Source organism: Ptychodera flava, chromosome 9 (genome assembly GCF_041260155.1).
Source record: "Ptychodera flava strain L36383 chromosome 9, AS_Pfla_20210202, whole genome shotgun sequence".
NCBI lineage: Eukaryota > Metazoa > Hemichordata > Enteropneusta > Ptychoderidae > Ptychodera > Ptychodera flava.
The window spans coordinates 10758180-10783587 of NC_091936.1; the positions used below are offsets into that span (position 1 = coordinate 10758180).

Genomic DNA, 25408 nt, shown 5'->3' on the forward strand with positions numbered 1-25408 from the left:
TTTGGTTAAGTCTATCATTTTCTCTGGTATGGTTGAATCCATTTTCTTTGCTCTTGAATTGAAAAAATGAATTTCCAAAACTTTAGATTCTTCTGCATGGCCTATAGAAAGTTTTTATCATGTTACAAATGTGCATGGAGTCATCTGCATTCAAAATGCTGACAAAAATTCTTTGTCAAGGATTAGATTGACATATAAGGTAATAGACATAATTTGAAAATTCTTTACAGAAATCGGTGTAAGTATGAAATAATCTGTCGCTGACTTTACCACCATATTTTACTAAATAATTCTTAAAAATTTATCCGATATATTAGAAATGGATGGCTGTGACTTTGAGAATGGCCTGTGTGGTGGTGGTAACGATGGAACTGCAGATTTTGACTGGACTCTGAGTAGTGCCGGAGATGACAATGGACCCTCTCTTGACCACACTTATGAAAGCAGCATAGGTTAGTAGGCTTGTGCTCTAAGTACAAGGGAGAAAGTAGATGAAGTTAAAATGAAGTGTCAAGTGGTTGAAAATGAAGTTTGCATGGGCTGCTGAATTCATCAGTGAAGTCGGGGGGACTTTGTTTAATAGGACTAGCAGTTCCCATAATTCTTTCTCACTCATGTGGGTCATGTGTAGTTTGTGTAGTCTGGGCAGATCGTCCATGTAGCCGACACGAAAACGAAGTGTCTGTTACCGGCTACCAAAAACTATGAAAAACAGTGAAGAATGAGCTACAAAATCACTATCAGTTTTAAGTTGAAGGTAGAATAATTCTGTGCCTTTGTACAAAATACAATAAAAATAGTAGAAAGTGAGCAACCAGCTGAAAGTTAGTTGAGGAGACCTTGACCGCATATCATTTGCATCTCATTGTCGGCTACATGGACTGTGTGCCGTAGTCTGCCCAGCTCAGCTTCAGTTAATTTGCATATCAGACTCTTTTACAAAGCTTCATTGGATTTGATTAGCTGTTCATGTAATTGGAGATGTGCAGAAAAGAGACTTCTCACAAATCTTCCCACAAATACAAAGTATATAAAACAGTTGATAAACTCTGAACCAAGTATCTCATTTAGAACCAGTAATCAGTTTAAGGTGATAAGAACCTCAATGATGAAAGACATACTTCGTTGAAAATTCCAACAAGGAAAATTTAAACCATTCTGTTTCAAAACTAAGAATAAAAATTTGGGGTCACTATGTAAAATTTGGTTCTAAAGAAACAAGTGACCAAATACTTTCCAAGACTTTGAAATTCAAAAGGATCGCCATCCCTGTGCTGACTATATTGGGAGAAATTAAATTTTCAATTTTCACACAAATAAGTTGGCGAAAACTTTCTGTACTCCTTGAGCAGTAGATGAGCCCCCACAAGTGGTAGACCACAAAGGCATTGTCAAAGTTGGAGAGTCAAGTCACATTCTAGGTACATAGAATCACGAATGTCGCTCGATCCACTGATGCATTGTTCAGTAAAGGTACACAGTCACCTGTAATCTAAATATGCCCATATATTGTCAAAGGGGTGTTCCTTGGTATTCAAAATGCCAAGGTGAGGGCGCTGTTTTTAAAAAGCGGCCACCTGCTTAAAATCTGTGATTTGTTAGATTTTCTCTTTCCATGGTAACTGTGGCAAAATTGTAATAGGTGACAGTATGCTTTTTAGCTAGTATAGACTATAGTCTATAGAAGCTATTGGTATGGTATCCGTCCGGCGTCCGGCGTCAGTCTGTATGTATGTATGTATGTATGTATGTATGTATGTATGTATGTTCGTTTGTAAGGCGTCCGTCCACTCAAATATCTTGAGAACCGCAATACTTACTGATTTGATATTTGTTGTGTAGATGGAAAATATGATTTTGAGAATTTTTTTTTTAATTTTTTGATATTGTTGAGAATAGGCAAATTAATGCCAAAAAAGGTGTTTTGGTAAAAAATCTTCTTCATAACCGCTGGTCAGACAGCTTTGTTATTTGGTATACAGGTCCCTAGGGACAACCCAACTTAGATTTGTTCAAATTGTGATAAATATGCAAATCTGTAGTTTTAAGGAATTTTTGGTCATTTTTGATCAAAATTTGACTTACATTGTATGTAATTCTTGTACTGTATAAACCCTATCAATTCACCAAGACAAAAATTATTGATATGATTTTAAATAATTGAATTAATTAGGAAATCATCAAAGACAAAATAATTTTAGTGTAAAATTATCAGAAAGTTCAACTTTTTTTGACAGTTCATAGTGAAATGCTTACCATCTTGGAGGATTAAAACATGTAAAGGCAACTTTCCTGAATCCCAACTTTGACATATTCTGAACCGTCATTTATTGTGCCCTGTATGTTATCTAAAAGAAATTGCTCAAAATAGTTTGTCATGATAGGGTGGTCAAATAAATAGAGATAGAGAAAGTTCTAATTTCCATTTATGGTTGACTTGGTAAGGATAAAATAAAATTTCTTTTTGAGGAAAAAAATAGAGTGGTCAATTAAAAGAGTAGTCAAAGTGATAGGGTTTTTATGGTAAAGCTGGGCTGTAAGATTCCTCATGTGCTATTTATAGCAATTATGCAATCTGTGTAAACAGTGCAATGAAAGTGTTACATGATGCTTTTGATGACCTTGAACTTCTTAAGTTTCAAACATTTGTCTCTTCAGTGTGCTTTCTCTGAGTACGTACAGTTTCAACTTATTCAACAGAACTTACTTACAATGTTCATTTGAAAGTTAAAATGTGCTTGGTTAATAGGATGAAAATACTGATAAAAAGATAACCAGCTTAAGATTCTTTATAACCTGACAGATATGCTGTTTTTTTATGATGAAAATCTTGATTTAAGCAAGTCTTGTTTACTTTAATTAGAATGTAATTAACTCTCGTTTATTAGCTACTATAGACTAATATAGTCTATAGAAGCTATTGGGATGGGTATCTGTCCGGCGTGCACTGTCAGTATGTATGTATGTATGTATGTCCGTTTGTGAGGCGTCCGTCCACTCAAATATCTTGAGAACTGCAGTACTTACTGATTTGATATTTGTTGTGTAGATAAAATATATGATTTTGAGAAACTTTTTTTATTAATTTTTGATATTGTTGAAAATATGCAAATTAGCACCAAAAAAGGCGTTTTTGGTAAAAAATCTTCTTCTTCACAACCACTGGTCAGACAGCTTTGTTATTTGGTATACAGGTCCCTAGGGATAACCCAACTTAGATTTGTTAAAATTGTGATGAAATATGCAAATCTGTATTTTTACGGAATTTTTTTTTCCATTTTTGGTCAGGCCATCCTGAAATGAGCTATCAAAGATATCCACCTTCTTCATCAATACATGTGTCACAAAAGGTTATTCTCTACATAACACAGCAGAGCTCTGTCAACTGTTGAGTCGCTTGTTTTTTCATAACCGCTGGTCAGACAGCTTTAATATTTGGTTTACAGGTTCCCTAGGATGACCTTAGTGAGATAATTTTAATTTTGTATCCATGTCTATAGTAGCTTCAGGGACTTTGGCCCTATGTTTAATAGTAATACTTTTTCTACTGGCAGAAGACTTTTTTATATGAGAGCTCACTACCAACATTTCAAGACCATCATATTTTCTGTCACCAGGTAACTACTTACTGCTCACAGCATCATCTGACAACTCTGGGCAGGTGGCTACCTTTCTAACCGCATCCTTGACAACCACCAAGAGCAGATGCCTTCAGTTCTTCTACGCCTGGGAAGGGAATGACTTGGGAAAGTTGATGGTGCAGACCAAGACCGGGAATGCAATGAGTCACCCAGTGTGGACAAGATCCCTTCAGCTTGGCACTGGGTGGAATCTTGCCCGTGTGTCGCTCCGTCAACAGAGAGATTTCAATGTCACGTTCTCCGTTATGCGTGGCACAGGGGATACTGGCTTCTTAGCAGTGGATGATATTGTCATTATGGATGGTGATTGTCCGAACCCTAGTGAGTGTGATAACATTTGTATGGCCAGGTTTATTTTCTGAGCTCAGACACAATTAAACATCCTATGCAGCAAGATACAAAACATGCGTTCCAGTCTCACTCATAGACAGAGGAGAAAAGAAAACAGTGACATAATTACACAATAAACCGCTGCATCGATTGGTGAACCACAAGAGTTTGGCTAAATTTATAACATACAGTGTACATGCATTGGCTATAGCGGTGCATGTGAGGAATGAACTGGCTAAAACTGACTGGTACACTCATTGCTGAGTGCCATTATATCATGACAGTGTATTGAAATTCTGTCTTGAAATATTAAGAAAGAGATTGTTTCAAACCAAATTCAAGCTTGTGGGTGTTGCAACTGTTCTATACTTGAACATAGCACTGATATTTTCACATCTCAACCAGGAGGCATCATGGGCCAGTGGCTAGAGCAGTGGACTCACGATCAAAGGATGGTGAGTTCGAGCCCCGGCATGGCTGTGGTGTTGTGTCCTTGGGCAAGGCACTTTATTCCTCATTGCTTCTCCCCACCCAGGAGTGATGGGTACCTGGTAGGACAGTGGTTGTAATGTGTGCGTTTAGCTCTGCTGCGCTTATTGGCTGCACATGTGAGCTGTTGTTTGCTCCCCAGGGAGTTGAGTGGTATCATATTGGGTCCAGTGACCAGGGGTAATGATAATTGTAAAGCGCCTTGATCACATCTACTTGTGGATATGTGCGCTAATATAAGAACCAAATATTATTATTATTATTAACCAATCAGATTGCTGTATTTTCATCATTGATAAAGTGGTATAACATACAGTAAAACATGCCTTTTTAATACATCATTGATAAAGTGGTATAACAGTAATGCCTTTTTAGCTAATTTAGCTCGAGTCAAGGGTTCACTAATTGAAGAAGCAGCTAATTCAAACATTGCACTACATAATAATAGCCACTGTTTGTCAGTTAAATTAAGAATCCAACAATTTCAAATGAATTCCCATTCAGCTAAAAAGCATGAAGCTAATTTAAAGTGTTTTATGGCAATTTCTAGTATCCACTAGAAATACGAGATAATAAGCCAACGATACTTTCATAAACTGCGACCTCAGATTCAATATACAAGTTTTATTGTCAAACTTGAGATGATATTTTACCAGACAGATAAACACCGAAACAGCTTTTACCACTTAATATCGTTTTAATTTTAAGGATTTTTGTGCCAACAACATTGTAAAGGGAACTTGAACTCAAACCCAGAAAAAAGTTTGATAATCCTAAAATATGTATTTTTTTCCTCAAATATTTTAGATGAGTGTAACTTTGAAAATGGGAAGTGTTCATGGACCAATAATGTGGTTGGTGATAATCTGGACTGGGTGTTGAATAAACGTGGTACTGGTACTGGTGGTACTGGACCGGCAAACGATCATACTCTTGGAACGGCAGATGGTACGAAGTTTTGCTTTTTAATCCTTTCATCCACTGTATTGTGATGTAAAATTCCTGAAATGAGATAATAAAACATGTAATAGGCTGTACCAGTGTATAGCTAGCGGCAAAATGTTTCACTTAATGTGAGTTGTGTTATTGCTATATTGCTGCCTTTGAAAAAAGTTGATCAAATCTATGATGTGACCGATTCTAGAATGAAGAATAGGGCTTTTAATAAATGTGTTCTATAATCATTCTACTTTTTGGTAATGATGTAAATCATAATATCAAAGGAGATTGCTAAATGGGTAATTGAACTTCGTGTATTTATTCAATTTCATTTCACAATGGTGTTATTGACTGTCCTTCTTACTGATGAATTTTTGACCTTCAACAGAACATGTTACTGTAACTGAATGCAGATATTTGAAATTGTCACGTTTGAAGGATGCTAACCTCAATATTGTCATCCATTTTTCTTCTCTCGATTGTCAGGAACCTATTTGTACTTGGAAGGGTCCAACGCAAGTCCCGGAGCCACAGCTAAGTTCTACAGCCAAGTTTTCCCACCAGGCTTGACACATCAATGTCTGGAATTCTGGTACAGTATGAATGGCGCCAATATTGGAACACTGCAGGCGGATATACTGACAGCGGCAGATCCCGGTACATCAACAACCATATGGACATTGAGTGGTAACCAAGGAACAGATTGGAATTATGGGAGAATTCCTTTCATTAGTCGCCAAGAATATCAGGTATAAGTCAGAATAGCACTGTAGTCAAGGTATACCAACTCAATGTAGCATTATATTATGATACTGGCTGTTCTAACTGACATTTAGACATAATTATCAGTCTAGCAGCAATATTTAAGACCCAGCTTGTTGTCATAGTCCTTCACATGTCATAACATTTGTGGAAACAAATTAAATCATTTTTGTCATCCTATGTCTTCCTGAAATCTTGCAACAAATTTGGACTCTTCACCATTTTACATAGAGAACGGCATCCATACTTGTTTGGTGTCAACCCTATTCCAGTAGCACATTGTGTGTGAATTTAAAAATCAAGTCTGTGAATTTAAAAATCAAGTCTAGAGGCACATACTATTAATGAATAATTTCTTTTATCCAGCTAATCTTCACTGGAATGCGTGGAAGTGGCTCAGCAAGTGACTTAGCCATTGATGATATTGTTATTACAGATGGTAACTGCCTAGGTAAGACAAACTACAAAACTTTTCGTACTGTTTAGTTTATTAACTGTCACAAATTGTAACAATTTACCGTGTTTTGCATTCTGTTGACAGTCAACAAAATCAAATGCTGTATCAGCAACTAAGATAATGGATTCGCTGTCTCTTATAAGTGTGAAACGCGCAATGTACACCATACTCTCAACATGCGACTATTCTGAATGGCATTTTATATATTCAGTAGTATCTGTATCACCTAAACAGGATTTATCTTCTACACTCACACTTTCTCATACTGGTTACGGTATTTTGATCAACATGGGGGAAAAGAATGAAAGATTTGTTTTGCAGTAACAGTGTACTGAACTATAATTCAATAGTTGCTGTTTCATATTGAATTGCTACAGGGCTTCATCCTCACTGATTTTTAGCTACTATAGACTATAGTCTATAGAAGCTATTGGGATGGGTATCCGTCCGGCGTCAGTCTGTATGTATGTATGTACCGTATGTATGTCCATTTGTGAGGATGTCCGTCCACTCAAATATCTTGAGAACCACAGTACTTACAGATTTGATATTTGTTGTGTAGATGCAAAATGTAATCATGAGAAACTGGTTTTTTTTTGTTTTTTGATATTATTGAAAATATGCAAATTAGCTCAAAAAAGGCATTTTTGGTAAAAACCTTCTTCATAACTGCTGGTCAGACAGCTTTGATATTTGGTAGACAGGTCCCTAGGGATAACCCAACTTAGATTTGTTCACATTGTGATGAAATATGCAAATTTGTATTTTTAAGGAATTTTTTGTCATTTTTGGTCAAAAAGTTATTTCATTAAAATGTCTGAAAGCTTTAATATTTGCTATACAGGTTCATTGGAATGACCTAACTTAGATTTGTTCACATTGTGATGAAATATGCAAATTTGTATTTTTAAGGAATTTTTTTTGTCATTTTCGGTCAAAAAGTTATTTTATCAAACCGCTTGTCTGACAGCTTTGACATTTGGTATAATATAGGTTTGTAGTGATAAACTGAAGTTGATATATCAACATTATGATGAAATCTGCAATTTTGTAATTTTGGGGCAATTTTTGCCATTTTTGATCAAAAAATTTGTCTCTCAAAAACTGCTCATCTGATAGCTTTGATATTTGGTACACAGGTAGGGGTTATCTTATTTATAATGTATAAAAATAATGATGAAATCTGCAATTTTGCATTTTTCGGGCAACTTTTGCCATTTTTATAGGCATAAATGGCAGTTTTCTATGCTGGCTATTGATGAATGTCTGTGTTTATAATGGTCTTTTTAAATATGAGCCATACTGAAACAGTTCTCCTGCTATAAGAATACACTTTATTGCCAAAGGACCTCTACTCTCACTTTATAGGTATTATGCTATGTCCTCTGTACCATCTATAGCAGCTTAAGGGACATTGGCCCTGTTAAATACAGTGATTTTTCATCTGTCCATGTGCCTTTCTTTCAATCAAGGTTCAGATAAACCGTACAATAAGGCCAAAATAATTAAATTCTTTTTTTGCGTCCCCTCAAAATGGGAAAAGGTATGCGTCTAAGCGGCTGAAAAACATACACAAGAAAATTAACACAATGTAATTTGATTGCAGCAAATAAAAAATTGTAACAAAACTTTTAGTTCAGAAAAGCTAAGGGGGTATGTCCTAAAATTTCCTATTCAAATACACTGTGTGTGTTTTTCATGAAAACCTTAAAAACCTAAGCGGGTAATTTAATTACTTTGGCCTAATACTGCTTCACAGAAACATGTGCAGGTTTGATGCTGTTATTCCGTGGCCGAGGATGTTGCTTTGATTTTGACATGATTTCATATCCAAATAATTGGCTCCAGATCCCCAGGTCTGTTGAGATTTTCGTTTGTTATTTTAAGCGATGACTTTCAGAATTTTCCCCATGTTGTAAAAGGTAGTGTCGAATCATAGTGGTAGAGGGACTTTTAAACCGCAGTCCAAATTCAACATTAAACCATGAATGTATTGTCAGCAAAGTGTCACTGAACACGTGAATACAACTATCAAGGTCAGTGACACAATATCAGTATTGACTAATATCACACAGTGCTGAAAATAGTGGCATATACATACCAGGGGTAATGTTAGGGTACAAATTAAATAACAAATAGTAGAGATTAAAAAAAAAAGTGTAAACTTTTTTAATTTATGTATTACAAAACTGCCGTGCGGGAGCAGTATTTATATTTTCATACTTGAGATATGAAATCATCACTATATGCTCCCTGCTTCATGTACATCATGGCCAAGTACCATATACCAAGTACACCTACATGTATAGCAATAATACTGCAATAATGGATGAAACGTCTTTCACAATACTAGAATCACAAAGTTTGAAATTAATAGAAATAGTTGTTTATACTGTTCAGAATGCTCTGAATTAGTACTGTTTACCAAAAATAATAGTACCAGCTCAGTGATTTATGGTGTATGTCAAACTTTACTCAAATATCATGTAGATACCTGCCAGTGACAGTGTTTAATTGCTTAGTTTAACCATGACAGATTGGTCAATGAGAAGCATTAGTTGCTTTGTGCTTCTCTAGAGTCTGTGATTCGTGCTGGGAATAAACACAACTTTGGATGAGAATCAAAACCTAAACCATCATCAGCCATCCTCGGTTGCTTCATTTCACAAAAGATCCAGAGAGCAGAAGTAAAAATTATGCATTCTGCAACATACAGCAGTAAAAATGTTGAACCGTTCCAAGGTCTATAGTTATGCATTATCATACATCCAAGAGTGGTTTGTGAAGAAAGGAAAGGACAGCGAAGTGTTTTTTTGTATTTTGGCGTTTTTATTTTGACAGCAAGGATTTATAGTACACCGGTCAGTGAAAAGGTAATTGGTGTTTTTGATAATCCCACTATTGCACAAAGATGCATGGCTTTTTAGGCACTGAAAGAATCTGCGTCAGAACACCAAGCCAAACTGATTGAGTCCTTGACCATATCACCATCTAACCAAGCATGTTTCAATAATTACAGGCAGTTAGCCTATTAGCTGTAACTGTTAAATGTATTTTCCTATATTTTTGTTTTTGTGTGGAGTTTGTTCTTCTTCTACCAAGTTCATACCATGATATTCAATTTTGATATTAACCATTGGAATGCAGCAATTTTTCCCACCAACATTTTAGTGCGACATTTTACCAATTTTTTGTGAATTTTCCTGTAAGTTTTTTGATAATTTTGGACCAGATGGACATCATATTCATTAGCTACGGTTTTTATCAAAATATTGGCAAAATGTTGAAAAAATTGATAATGGGTATGTTTCCCATTAAGGCAATAAAATTGACCCTAAAGCCTGTGTGTTTGTAATGTCCAGTGTTACAGTCAACAGGAATTTTAATATGTACTGAAATCCATCTGTCAGTGATAACACTGACAGGTGCACACAAAGCATTGTGTGGACGAAATCTTGGTATTTCAACATTCTCCAGAAAACGTGTCTGTCGTACAGAATATAAGATTGACAAAAGTACTTTATGGAAAGTTACAGCTATTATCCCCTTAAGCTGCTGAGCCAGTGCTAATATACTAATCAGAAACCACCAGTTTGTTTCTAAATTGATAATCAAGTATGAGAGTGTTCCACTAACATTCTTTAACCCTTTACCTCCATGGTTTAGCCCAAACCCATCGTTAGGCTGCATTCAAAAAAATGATAAGGGGGCTGGAGGAATCGCGATTGAAATCTTATTTTTTTTCAGATCCCCCCTCAATACCCTCAAAAATTTTCAAGTCCCCCCCCCCCTCAATACCCCAAAAATTTTTGAATCCCCCCTGAATTCCTCCAGGCCCCCCCCCCCCCCTCACCATTTTTTTGTGAACGCAGTATCAATGTTGAGTGTGGACCTGTTTACAGGGAATTAGGGTGATAATTTATACAAAACATATGAAATCAAATTTAGAGTTTCTAGTATTTGCTAACCAGTCAGCAGTTTTAGTGTCATTCCAATTGATAAAGTTCATGCAAAGTTGTTCATCCAGTTTAACAGTCTGTCAACAATTTACTTACGTTACAGGTGTGCCAGCTGAAGCCACAGTCCACCCACCAACTGTCGGTAAGTGAAAATTCACCGTTCTTCATCTTGGCTGATGTTTTGCAACCTGAATTGCTCTGAACCTCATAACAAATTTCAAACTCCTCTTTGTTTTACATTTTTCTGTTCCAAAAATCTATGGTTCTCCTTCTCTTCAGCAGACTAGAAAATAACTGCCTTGCAAATTGCACCTGCCAGCTTTCCCATTAAGTGAAATTTTACCATCTTAGCATCTACTACCTGATCAACGGCTGGAAATACCGGTATTTTCTAATCTTTGGTTTGTTAAGATCAAAATCTACGTATAACAGGGAGGTGTTCAGTATGTAATTATCAGGTAATGTACTGGTTGGCTGGGCAACTTTTCAAAGCTACCTCTCGCTGTCTGGTTTTTAAACATCCATGAATTTCCTATACTTCATGTAGGTCCAACATCCAGCACTAATCCCTGTGGACCCGGAAAGTTCACCTGCACGGATGGTACATGTCTGGATGACACACAGTACTGTGACTTTGTTTCCCAGTGTAAGGACGGATCAGATGAAACACAGTGTCGTAAGTTCTAGTTTCCATGACCCTACATCATCCGTTTTCAAATTTTCCACTCTGGGTTATGCATGGAAGGTGCAAATGTGCAGAAGATTCAGTTCTTCTTCAGAAAGTAGGATAACTGAGAAATATCTTGACTATTGTTTCACTCAGCTGCAGACAACATCTTTGTATATTCCAGTTCGCGCATGCACAAATGTCATTTTTGAAGTCAGCGGGCATCATTTTTGAGAACTGATGCCTGGTAGGCAACAGTTCCGACAAATGATGCCGAATGACGTTGTTTACGTGGATAGCACAAAAAGAACACATCTGGTGTGACTATCATTTGACGAATTAGAACACAGACTGTGGATGAGGTTGGTTATAATTCAAATTGATCAAATATGTAATATGCAAGTGAGCAAAATAAATCATGAAAAGAATAAAAATATGTCCAAATTCTACACTCAGACAGTACTCACTCTTTGACTTCAGTATTTGCTAAAGATGTCCATAATCTAAAAGTTTGTTTGAACAAAGTTGATAACATGACTGATATGCAAATGCCATGAGTAAAACAGATGGTCATACAGTACAACTTCATAAACTAATCATTAGCTCTCATTTACAACCCTTGGCAGGGTCTGTTTTGTCTTTATACAAGCAGAATTTCTGTCTGTATCAAGTAGGCTTGATCAACACTAAAGTAGCCACGGGTGTAACCCCACCACTATCACAGAATGTTCATAATGCAAAGCTTTTGAAGTGTAGTGAAAATGACAATATTTGAAATTACTCCTTAAAGATATACTGTCACCCGTTCTAATTTTGCCACAGTTACCATGGAAAGAGAAAATCTAACCAATCACAGATTATAAGCGGGTGCCCGCCTTTTAAAAACAGCGCCCTCACATGGGCATTTTGAATACCAAGGAACGCCCCTTTGATCATATATGGGCATATTTAGATTACAGGTGACTGTATATCTTTAATATTTGTGGTATTTTCACATATTGTTCTTCTTGAAACACACGGCCATGTGATGGCGGTGTTTTTAATAGTTTCTTGTCATAGCTGGTCTATCAGGATTTCTGAAATTTCAATCTCATCATAATAATTCAGTCCAAGTATTGCTTTGCACCTCTTTTATCTTGTTCCAACAGTACCAAACATGTCAGAGACTGCATGTCTTTATCAGGTGTACAAAAGCTTGTATATTGAAAATACCTTGGCATCTTGAATTTTCACAAATAAAGGGTGTATGCAAAGTTTAGTAAAGATTCAGTTTTGTTCTGAAATCAAACATACATGAATTTTTGAATCATTATCTGATGGGAGTTCTTTCAGTTAAATCTCGTTCATTTCACAAACATAGCACCCCATCCCCACATCTATGAGCACTGTGATTTTAAGAGTACTGCTCTAAGTCTCAAGTAATTTGACCATTGCAAGTGATTTGACATCTTTTCCCTTCTACTACTGTAGCAACCAACTGTATCTTTGGTTACAACAATGCTGCCTGTGGTTGGTATGAAGGAACACCAACTGACAAGTTCAACTGGCACGTATCACGTGGATATGACACCCAAGTGACACCAGACTTAGCACCGAGATACGACCACACATACAAAACCTTGTACCGTAAGTTAACAGCTGAGTATAGTGTTGAACTTTTTTTCATCATCAGAAATTTTGTGTGGATATTTGCCAATTTTCTGTTTTCAGAGTTAATAATATCTACTTAATTATATGAATACAGCAATACTAGTCCATTGCTCATTTAGTCTGTCCTGCAAAGTGCAGAACGGGAATGTATGGATTTTATTCTGTGCATGTGTGCTTCTATGCATGCATATGTCCGTCTGCACCATACACTTTGATTTATTTTGTCATCTGATCCAATATGGTTGCCATTTTGTGCAAAGAGCTCTAATTTACACAGGCCTTGTCTGACCAGCAGCAATTTTACTTATGACTCTGTATTTCATTTTTGACAGAATACTATGCCTATATTGCACCGGTTGGTAGCTATTCATATCCGTATGACTCAGCCGAGTTCCTCAGTCCAAGGTTTTCATCAGCTGCGTCCTCGTGCAGACTGAACCTCTGGTGGTACCAGTATGGACTGAGACCCTATTACTTTGAAGTCTGGCTGGTGGTGGACGATGTTGAATCCAAGCTATTTTCTCAGTCTGTGAACATGGGAGATCAATGGAATAACTTGATAGTTGGTGTTGGCAAGCAAGACAAACCTTGGCAGGTATTGTATGAGGGCGCCATTCATACTCCAATTTCACAACATGTTCAGATTAGAACCAAGATTAAGACCAGCAAATACACTACAAGTTTCTTTATCAATATGAATCACTTCCTAATGCAGTATTATATTTTTGAAATTTATTGATATACCATATAAAGGTATAGTAATTTATAATGGATATTTTATTATTCATTCATCATGATATCTCACGTTTTCAATGGTAACCTGTATTATCTTGTCTCAATTTAGAGGAAATATCACTAAATCACACAGAGAAAAGTAGTCAAAAGACCAATTCTGAATTTAAACAAAATCAGAAGCCCCTGCTCAAGTGCAACAATTTCTGAAAGTTCAACAAACTGATTTGACCATCTTTGCGACATTGACTTTATCAAGTGGAAATGGGGCATATGTCATATACCTGTGTATGCTGCAAAATATATGAAAACTGAGACCCTGCACGACTTACACAACATTTAATGTCTTAGGCTTCTTGATGTTTTACAAAACGTAACATCTCATATGCCTCCCGGCCAGAGTGTATCGAGTTCTTAACCTTGGTGTAGAATATACCATCAGATACTTACTATTTGATTACTTCTTCCAAATTTCTCGTTTTGAAAGATTAAAATCAACAAACTGCGATACAGTTCTTACCAGGCTGCAACAGCTATTGATGACACCAAGTTTGAAGACTGCGGATGGCCACCAGCAGCGTCGTTCTGTGACAGTAGTAAATTTTGGTGTACCGACACCAGAGCCTGTATCAGTAAGGATCTGGTGTGTGATTTCCAAGATGACTGTGGAGATTACTCTGATGAAATGAATTGCAGTGAGTAATGTTCTATTTCAAGGCCCCTTAGAAGCTTTTGCTTCTCATCTGTATACCTATTGCTCTATACTTCGTGTGTCAGCCTTTTTCATTCATGTTTGCTTGAAAAAGGCATTGTGCTATGCATGGAATAACACTGCCGGTACTGGTCTCTTACCAGGGTTCATCCCCAGTAATGTAGGGGTTCCCCTGAAAATATCAACACCACTACATTAGAGGACAGCAGAAATGGTACCGGGGTAATCACATCACTTATCTTTATTCTCAATCATTCCCAAGAACACTGCACAAACTATCACTATTTGTCGGATATCACCTGTATGCACTATACAGTATGGTTGAGTTGATACTGTCATCGTGTTGGTGTGTTTTAGATTTAAAGCTGCTTGTTTATTGTCTTCATGTCGGTAATTGTATATTTTGGGCTAAAAAATGATATAAAAAATATAAAACCTGGCTGATATAAGCAAGCTTGGTATTTTTTTGCCAAGTTGAACCATGTAGCTGTAAAAACATGGCCGAAAGAGCTGGCAGAAATATCAATCTTTTATATAAGTATTGCCTTCTATTAATGTTTGTTGTTTTTCATGATAAAATTTATAGTAGAAATATACTCATCAAAGAAGTCTGATAAAAAAACATGTCTATAATGTGCTTTCCCCTAATGCAGTTTTACCAACTTCATATGTCACCATCAGGTCAAGTTGGTTAAAACTAGTGAAGCAAAACATGTCCCATATAGTGCACTTCAATGATAAATTGAATTGAAGGCCCCTGAGAACAGAGATATTGTAAACATGATTTTTATGAACTGAAGTTGCTGTAACAGGCCAAACCAAGTGGGTGAAAATACATGGTTTTGGCTCAATACCAACTTTATGGGAAAAAGATACTGTCTGGCAGGAAAAGGGCTAACTCCTAGTAACATTGACTTCAACAAAGAGTGTTTAAAATTGCACTCTTTTGTTTATGTAACAGATTCTTACACACAGTGTGATTTTCAAAGTGGTACCTGCGACTGGAGGCAAGCATCAGGCACTGATCACCTCACCTGGAATAGAAGAATGGGAGCAACACCAACAACTTACACTGGTCCTCCTTTTGATCACACCACTGGCAATGCAACTTTAGGTAAGGTCAAGAAAAATAAAGAGTTTTTTTCTCATCCTAGACACATTGCAAAATGAAGTGGTGATGCGGGTTTTTTCTTCTCTTTTTTTTTTTTATTCTTCAACCAACAAGAACATGCAAAAAACGTGAAAACATCATAGGACTGCACAAAGAGATAAATGCACAGCAGTGTTGCTTTAGTATTTTTGTAAAGCAACAGTTCTGCAGTTTGACTTTTAGTGCAGCAATGCACAGTTATGACAATTTAATATAACAGTGAAACATATGTGTACAGTTCTGAATGGAAAGTATGTGTCAGTTATTTTGTTTACAGTTGTTTTAGATAGCACTATAATGCTATGCACTATCGTTGTGTATTTTTGTGGGATATTTTTTCATTTTATTTCCTCATCAGCAGAAAAAAAAGTTGATGCGGCGGGTCTGAATTGATGCGTGCGAGGATGAGAAACAATCCTTTTTTATTTTTCTTGACCTAAAGTTAGTTGAATAGTACCTGGATCAAAAACAAAGTCAAGCTAGAAGTACCCAAGTGGACAGGATCGTCGTATCTATAATTCAGTGTTACATGTAACATTTTCAAGGGAGAAGCCTGAGGTCAATGGCTTGTCAGTTTAGCTCAGATGATATGTACAGGTGCAGCCAATATATGTTTGCTGAAAAAGGTGTTCGTGCAGTTACAAATAGCTACACTTTGCCCGGCAAATCTTAAGGTCGAGGTCAACACATGTAATACACATCAGTACATTAGCTTAAGAAATGTGTTTTGTAAAATCTAATGAATTTTTCAGTCGGCCACATCTGTTTGCACATTGATCAGCATCATGCCCCATGTACTCACACATGTCATACACATTTGTATCGTATCATGAGCAGAAGATTAGGGTACATGTACATGTAATTACAAGTGAGAGGGAAGACCACCATTATCCAATAGCCAAACCAGGCAAACCTATTCCAAAAGTACTTTTGTTGTTTATCATCACACCAATCACAAATCTCTGATTTTTCACTTTTCAAGTTTCAATTTAGCATCGGAAAAGTTCTCCTTCCAGCCAAATCAAATATTTGGTTATATGTTCTAACAGATGGTTAGCTGTGAGAGGTTGAATGGATCTCTGTGAGGGGATATAATGGTGAAAGGGATGATATAAGTGTTTATTTATAAATGTTGTAATGTGATATTAGTGGAAAGGCTGAAACAACACAATTCACAGTATGGCTGGTAGATTTTCCCATAGTCCTCCTGGACAGTGTGTGATATTACAGTTAAAGTCCTAGTAATGCTAACTTTTGACATTTTTTTCATCATTTTGATTTTATAAATCAATTGCAACTTCTCATTTTTCTCCCCAAAGAATGTTGAAACACCCACTATTTAGTTTGTCAACTTAGCGTCTATATGTGTAAAATGCATGGTTATTGTTTACATTTGAATTCTAGTCCGGACCAGAAGTCTGATGCAGTTTTCAACAACAACAGTGCAGTTTACAACCATAGGGGCTGAGTTGACAAGCTTGATACTGTGTATATCAACATTCTTTGGGGAGAAGAACAAAGAATTATGGTACACATTCAAAATAAAAATGTTGAAATTATTATCCAAAGTTAGCATTACTGGGGCTTTAAGTAGAGTCTGACATGACTAGTACATTCAGAATTGAGTTTTACATGTTGTCTGTCCATTGCAGGTTATTACATGTACATCGAGGGTTACTTGAACTACTACGGCAGGACTGCTCAGCTGGTCAGTAAAATATACAGAGCAACTACCTCAAGAACTTGCAAGGTAAATTACACAGTTTGTCACACCCTGATAATCATTTCACACTATCACTCCCTCCCCTTTACCCCCTGTACTTTAAAACATTTGATTTCGTAATATTATGCTCAAATATACTTTTAAGAAAATTTAAATTGCAATAATAATTAAAGCAAATATTTCTGCCACATATCCTTCAAACTAATAAAATGCAATTTGCTTCATGAAAGGTAGACGATGAGAAGTTGATCACTGCAGTGTGAAACAGATTATCATGAATTCAGTATGAATTTATCATAAATTAAGTGACTTTTGTTTGATCTGTCCGACAGTTCCGCATGTTCTATCACATGTATGGTCAGAGTATAGGCAAACTCACCGTCTACTCTCGCATTTATTACAACACAAATCAAGGCCAGACAGTACTGTGGCAGCAGGTTGGACAGAAAGGACCCTATTGGGCCAAGGCAGAAATTGCTTTATACATGACCAGAGATTTCCAGGTAAGCATTCATTCAGGTCAGTTTGCTGATTACATTAAGGTAGCATGTGCCTCGAAAGGGAAAGACTTAAAACTTTTACTCAAAATTACAAGTTAGAATGAAACTTCCAACCATTCTATTACCAAATCAACAATAATATCAGGGATTACCATGCAAAGTTTGGAATAACAAAACAAATTACCCAACATTTTGCAATATTTGAAATTCAAAATGGCTGCCTAAATTCCCTGTGTTAACTCCATCAGAAAAAATGAAACTTTGGATTTTCGAAAAACAAAGATGATAAAACTTTTTCTTTCATCAAGAGCTTTAAAATGAGCCTCCACAAGTGAAAGATCAGAAAAGCTTTGTAGAAATTTATATGAGTCCAAGCATCTGTCCTCGAGGCACATTCTTCCTTAAAGAGCAAGGTCCAGTGCCGTGGGCGCACAATACCGGTAGGCAACGTCGTAGTGACGTTGGTTGTTGGCAAACACTGGGCAGGATGGTTAAACACTAGCTTGCCTAGTTGTTAGCTTATCAGAGCATAGACAGTAGTGTCTATGATCAGAGAAACATAAACTATCTGTTACGCCAGGAGCTACTGATTATCACCTTTGCCTGAATATTACAGAAGTGTGCAGGGTTTACACAATTCGAGCCTAGCTCATAACCAGGGTTTGTGGACTGGCAGAGGGGTGTGGTCTGGCCGACAGACCTTTCTTGACTGTGATGCCTTCGCTAGCTGACTGGATGCTGTACATTGTGAGCTAGTAAGATACATGTACCGGTATACAGATTTCAAACCACAGTCATTTGTGGTTCGATACATAGTGATGGCTGCGAGTTCGGAGACCAATTTCCCTCATACAATTTATTCAATAAACTAGCAACGATTCATGGCTTTCAATACATCTCTGAATTCATATCTGCTATCATTTGTGCATCTAAGTCGATCTGTGCATATTCTGTTGCAATTTCCAATGGGACACGGCTTTCAAACCCAACTTTCAGCATGAAACAACCACTTTCTTACAAAAGCAGCAAGTGATTTGAATATAGAGGTGCTGTGATGGAAGCCAATCATTGAAATAGACACATTACGAGCTCCGGAGGGAAGATGAAATGAAATTGACTTAGTTCAGGAGAGAATTTCCCCGGGCACTATATTGAATCAAATCTAGCCCTGAGCGTCTTGTGTTCAGTACAAGTACGCACACTGGACATAAACATATTAGGGGAAAGTCTAGCAAATGAATTATATATAGTTATTTTTAGTGTATTTATAAGGAAGTTAATTTGAAAAAAAATCTTCACCCATTCACATTTTCAGTGTAAGTTTAGGCATTTTGAAACAAATTACAGAAAAGAGTGAAGAATTTTTGAGTAAAATTGATCTAAAACATTACGATCCCGAGCTCAAGTTGGAACTTGGCATGCATTGGCATGACCCAAAGTATAGTAAGCACAGGTTGCATATCCAGTTACCTCGGATAGGTAAACTCGGAAAACATTGACGTCTGTTCATAATATGCAAATGGCATATGACTAAGATTTCATAGTTGAAAAGTTGTCCGTATATAGTTCCATAGATGAGCATACATATTTGCATACCATATATGCTGCTTTTCACGATATGTAAGCCAGAAAATTTCAAAAAAAAGGAAACTAAATGATCAGCCAAGTATTTTGAAATACATTGGTTAAGAAAGTTAGTGAGGCTGATGAGTCGTCAGGACAACTTTGCAGGGCTGCGGCCATCGTTGATGAGGGTGGATGATCAATCAAGCAACGCAATGTTGATGTTGAGAGTGATGGTCACGAAGTAATCAACAGTGAAATTTCAAGTCGAATCAGTTCGACTGAATTGAATCAACTGATATAAACAATGATCAAAACAGTCACAATGCCAAAGGCAATTCATCAAAATATGAGAGAAAAGATTCAGTTTCGATGCCTGAAGGAAGAAATGAAATTCTTATGCCTTCCAAATGACGTGTTAAGACTCTCAATGTTCATAACTTTAACAGGACCACATACAAAACATTTCTTTTCAAGACCACCAATCACACGTTTCTTGCACGTTCATTACATGTCTTATCGTGTTGTATGTTGCTGTGTATGCGTATGTTTAGGTACATAACGGTGATTTTAGTGATTAAGTCAGTAAGCTTTGTTAGTTGTGCTCAGCAGGGATCAAGATCGATCGATCAAGATTTGAATTTGAGTAATCATGATTGACAGTACACATTAACATTTAGAACAGCGGTCAAATGGACATTCTGGAACCATATTTTATGAAAATGTGAGTTCTCTGAATTCAATAGCTGACTAGTGTGTTTTTCAACGTTTTCACTTTTTTGATTTTCACACAAGACGATTTGCTCTACAGGACTTTGTGAAAATATGCTTTCTCTGAATTAAATAGCTTTTTTTTTTCAACGTTTTTACTTTTTAATTTTTTATTTTCACACAACAAGATGATTTACTCTACAGGCTTCAAAATGAGTCGCCATGAGCAGCAGACCAGAAAAGTGTCGTAAAATTGTTAGAGTGGAAATATATTTTCCCAGCAACCTTCATTTCTGAAGAGCAGAACAAATATTGCAAGTCTTGTACAGTTAAATTTTAATAATCAATCATATTTAACATATTGATTTGTTTGCAGATTACATGTAAGCCCATGCAGTATAGAGCAAGTCATTAAATTTTTTGGTTGAATCTGAGAAAGTCTCTAATTCCGATTGATGAAATATTTGACCTTGATTATACAGATTGTTATCGAGGCAACAGCAGGAGACTATTACTATGGTGATATAGCCATTGATGATATCACTTTGACACCGGACTGCAGACCTAGAACAACAGGGGGTGAGTAGAGAGAGATGTAGATATCACTGTCAGGATAAATCAGCTCTCCAATACAAAAACGGAATAACATACCAGTGTATGGTCTAAGTGTGGTCGAGAGTTATTCATTGCTGCAGAAACTAATTAAGACACATTGTCCATTAATAGATAGCATTTACAGTTTTCAACTAAATGTCCATATTTTAATAAGTTTACTGCAAAGAAATTGCATGACATGTATTATATCATACCAGTATATTGACAGCGCAAATACAGTGATCTGATTGGTCGAGACGCAAAAAGAACCGTGGTATATTTGCAATATACCACAGCTATCATTAGCGCGAGCTTTCGGCTTGAGCAAAAATCCGTTTTTGACGTTCCAGACCAGAATTTCAATATACTGTTATGATATAATAGCAATAAATCACACCCAGCGACAGTATACCACTCAATTTTGACCAGTTCACTTTATATATGCACTCGCTATCGGTCGTGCATATGTCATGAACTGGTCAGAATCTCATGGTATATAATACCATCGCTGGGTGTGCTTTATTGCTTAAGGCATCATTGTTAGTGGAGCCTTACTGTGCACGTTTATACTGCTGTGAAAATACAAAAAACACTTCTGTTGACTATTTCTTTGCCTTAATTGATGACTGTTTACAATCTTGGAACTACTTTTGCTCACACTTGGTGTCATATTTTCTCTTTTCTGGTAAAGCTTTTTAGCGTATTTTTCATGAACCACAGTCACTCTTATATTTGTTAATATATTATTTCTGCCATTATCAACACTAAAAGCTCCAAGGCATTACAACATGACAGTTTATTGACATATAATTCCATATCCTACATCGGAAACATTTATGCCAGCATGCTTGCTCTTCACTTGAAATGAGACATGGACGTTGGATATACCGGGTACTATGATATCAATATCAATTACAGCAAGTTCCAAAATACAAAATGCAGCAATCTCATAAAATTTTGCTCTTTCACTTGGTGTAATGCTCCTGCCATGTTTTCTGGAAAATAATTCATAGTTTACCAGTTAATATACAACCAGTTTTATTATTTGTCATTCATTTCACTGGCTCAGTGGGTATTCATGCACTTTCATGTGTTTCAAACTATCACTTTTTGATGACAGGTAACCTACCAGCTGCCCCTCCGACAACTCCACCACCAGTGCCTCCATCCCCAACGCCACATCCATCCTGTGGTCCAACCGAATTCTACTGTAGTGCCGACAACAGATGCATTGCCGCTGAGCTGATCTGTAACTTCCGCAGTGATTGCTCTGATGGTGAAGAAGAGACAGCAAGATGTAGTAAGTTTTAATACATTTGGTACATATCTGTTTGATGGACTGTGGTAATTTTTTTTTGCAATCAGCAAACACAAACAATAAAGCATTTACTGTCTGTTTATAAACATGCTCAATACTTTTGTCAGGCGGGATCATATCAATGTAAACACCTTCGTAGCCAAAGATTGATAAATTGTATCTTTGACAACAAAACACATTCCCTATCATTATGTTTTGGACAAGCGCCATTGATCGATTGATCAGGAAGTACAATTTAACACAGTGCATATGTTAACTGTCTTCTCTTCCCATCTCAAAGTGTCTACAAGTTGTGACTTTGAAAATGGTGTCTGTGGTTGGGAAGGAGTCTATGTGCCCAGTAGCAGGAGACGCAGAGCCCCGGCTATTCCCAAGTTCAAGTGGGATAGGCAACAGGGAAAGACAAGGCAAATTGGTGATTTCCGACCACCTGTTGATCACACATCAAACTCAGGAGATGGTGAGTAGGGGATATGCAGGTTCATAGTGTCTGGATCCTCTGAAGTTTTTGTCACATTATGGCAAATTGTTAAGATGGCACACATCTCAAAAATGGAAGGCTTCAAATTTGCTTAAACTTTTCTCAAGCAAACTTTCAACCATTCTCTTTCAAAATCAAGGATAAGAATTAGGGGTCATCATTCAACAATTTGTACTAGAGAAACAAATTTCCAAGTATTCATGGATATTTGAAATTCAAAGTGGCCACCAGCCCAGTGTTACATTGTCTCTGTATAGGGAAAATAAAATTCCCGATTTGCACAAACTAAGCCAGTAAAATCTTTATTTACTCCATCATCGTCAAAATTAGCCCCAATGGCCTACCAAGGGGTAAGCTAAAAGAATATTATTACAGTTTTTGAGTCTGAATTTCTGTCCCCAAAGCACATTCTACCTAAAGCTTTTGCCGTATGGCTGGTAATGGCAAGTAACTTCATATTGTTGGTGGCATGTTACATATAATACCATATATAGTATGCAATCATGTATATGCATATTCATATTGTTTGTGGCATGTTGCATCTAGTACCATATATGGTATGCAATCATGTATATGCATATCCATATTGTTGGTGGCAATTGTTGCATCTAATACCATATATGGTATGCAATCATGCATATGCATATCCATATTGTTGGTGGCATGTTGGATCTAATACCATGTATGGTATGCAATCATGCATATTCATCATGCCCTTACACTCTCTAATCCAATGTGATACACAATACTTTTGATATATAAGTACATTTTCAGCAAAAAAAGACTTAATATGATATTTGTTGATATGATAGTGATATAGACTTTTATAGAGTGTCAAAATTAACTTAACGTACATGTCAATGTTTGTATTTTTAATATTGATAGATTTTACTCACTGAGTATCATAAATTTATGATCAGGATGAAAAATACTTTTCTATCTAACGGTATTATACCGTAATTATGCTCGCCTTACATGTAACATTCTAAGAACCATTAATCTAGTTTTTCAGTATCATATTTGAATTTTACTCCAAAATTAAGTACAACAATCATGTCAGATGTGTATTGCTGTAGCCTTGACAGTCACCTTACTTTTAAATTTGGACAAAGTTCAATCAATTTAGACTCATTCATGGCACCGTGAACTTAACTGTTATTAGCCATCTTCTCAGAAAATTTATTTGACGTAGTTTCCCAATGCTGTTCTCTTCTTCCAGGATATTACCTATTTGCCGATAATTCCCCCGGTCAGTATCGTGAAACAGCCCTCTTCAAAACCCCAACGATTGGTCGAACTGGACCAGGTTGTCATCTTGAATTCTATTATCACATGGGTGGTACCAATGTGGGCTCGATGCAAGTTTTGACCGTCTTTGACAACGACAACAGCACCAGGTTCAGTCTCAGTGGTGTACAAGGAGATGAATGGAAGAAGGGGCAGGTTTACATCGGCTCAGGACAAGCATTTAAGGTAATACAAATCAAAACATACTCATGGAAACATAATTTCTTTCCATTTATGCAACTACTCCGATGCAAGTTACTCTCATCTCAGAAGTTTGACAAGGGTAAAGTGTTGATGTGAAATAAATAAAGCAAGGTTGGCTAGAATTTGTGAACATTTATTGTGCTCTGTGTTATGAAACAGTTGTAAAATAGTAATAAAAATTAGCAGTGATGAAATCAATAACGTGGTCAAGACAGCACGAAACTTCATGAGGCATGACACTTACTTCTAAATATACGCCTCAAGTGACATACTTGCTGTTTTTTTTACATCATTATTGTAATTTTGTATTGATTGAAATGTTAGTCATATTGTTTGGCATCATAAACATGTTCAAAGAATGAACGGATATAGCACATCTTTATATCTTCCTTTGAGTCTGGCTTGGTTCACCATGGCACTCAGGCCAAGAGAGCCATCTCTGGGCCAGGTGCAAGATTTTTATAAACTAAGAAAATCTTTTGCTCCTTCTTGTAGTTGGCTTTTTGTTAATATATTGAATATAAAAGAATGCCAATATATTTAATTAGGTGATTTTTCATCTTTTTTCTCTGAAAGGCATTTCACATTTACTGTGTGCTTTTTGGCCCAATATCACTCTTTGACAAAGATTCATATAATTAGTCCCCACGGACACCGTCCGGGGGGACTTATAGGTTTGGTCATGTCCGTGCGTGTGTGCGTGCGTGCGTCCGTCCGTCCGTGCGTCCGTCCGTTCACGCAGATATCTCAGAGATGCCTGAAGTGATTTCATTCAAACTTGGTACAAGGATTACTTCATATGTCATACAGATGCACGTCGATTTGTTTTGTGATACGATCCAATATGGCTGCCAGGCGGCCATTTTATTACGATTTTTTCATGTACAAAGCCATAACTCAGGCATGTTTCAACTGATTTTATTCAAAGTTGGTACAAGGACATTGACCAATGTCATAGATATGCACGTCAATTTTTTTTGTGATACGATCCAATATGGCCGCCGTGCGGCCATTTTGTTACGATTTTTTCATGTACAGAGCCATTACTCAGGCACGTTTCAACAGATTTTATTCAAAGTTGGTACAAGGAGATTGACCAATGTCATAGCTATACATATCAATTTGTTTTGTGATACGATCCAATATGGCCGCTGTGCGGCCATTTTGTTACGATTTTTTCATGTACAGAGCCATAACTCAGGCATAACTCAACTGATTTTATTCAAACTTGGTAAAAGGACATTGACCTGTGTCATGCACATGCACATTGATTTGTTTTGTGATACGATCCAATACGGCCACCGTGTGGCCATTTTATTACGATTTTTTCATGTCCTGAACTACAACTCAGACATGTATCAAGCAATTTTATTCAAAAGTATTTTTATCACAGACCTAATGAAGAGGACTTTATCCTCTCTGAGGACCTGTAATCAAAGTACCCATTAACAAGTGGGGACTGTGTCATCAACGATGACTTGTTTTGTCAGTAATTTTGTTTATGCAATATAAATATATCGGTAGGTTGAATATTTTTGC

General features: G+C 36.7%; 1 protein-coding gene across 3 annotated transcripts in view; it reads left to right on the plus strand.

The window, feature by feature from the left end:
* The window catches only part of LOC139139949 (MAM and LDL-receptor class A domain-containing protein 1-like), an 89424-nt gene that overhangs the window by 26775 nt on the left and 37241 nt on the right, over window positions 1–25408 (plus strand). For all 3 annotated transcript variants that reach the window (XR_011553913.1, XM_070708916.1, XM_070708917.1), the window contains 17 exons: window positions 318–452; window positions 3618–3962; window positions 5268–5408; window positions 5886–6148; window positions 6528–6612; window positions 10681–10719; window positions 11125–11253; window positions 12715–12870; window positions 13227–13489; window positions 14114–14321; window positions 15300–15452; window positions 17141–17238; window positions 17544–17714; window positions 20468–20564; window positions 21700–21879; window positions 22178–22357; window positions 23598–23851. Coding sequence is in view for 2 of the 3 variants with exons in the window: in XM_070708916.1 (XP_070565017.1) it covers window positions 318–452; window positions 3618–3962; window positions 5268–5408; window positions 5886–6148; window positions 6528–6612; window positions 10681–10719; window positions 11125–11253; window positions 12715–12870; window positions 13227–13489; window positions 14114–14321; window positions 15300–15452; window positions 17141–17238; window positions 17544–17714; window positions 20468–20564; window positions 21700–21879; window positions 22178–22357; window positions 23598–23851 (2897 nt within the window). In the remaining variant the exon portion in view is untranslated. The remainder of the gene's footprint in view (window positions 1–317; window positions 453–3617; window positions 3963–5267; window positions 5409–5885; window positions 6149–6527; window positions 6613–10680; window positions 10720–11124; window positions 11254–12714; window positions 12871–13226; window positions 13490–14113; window positions 14322–15299; window positions 15453–17140; window positions 17239–17543; window positions 17715–20467; window positions 20565–21699; window positions 21880–22177; window positions 22358–23597; window positions 23852–25408) is intronic.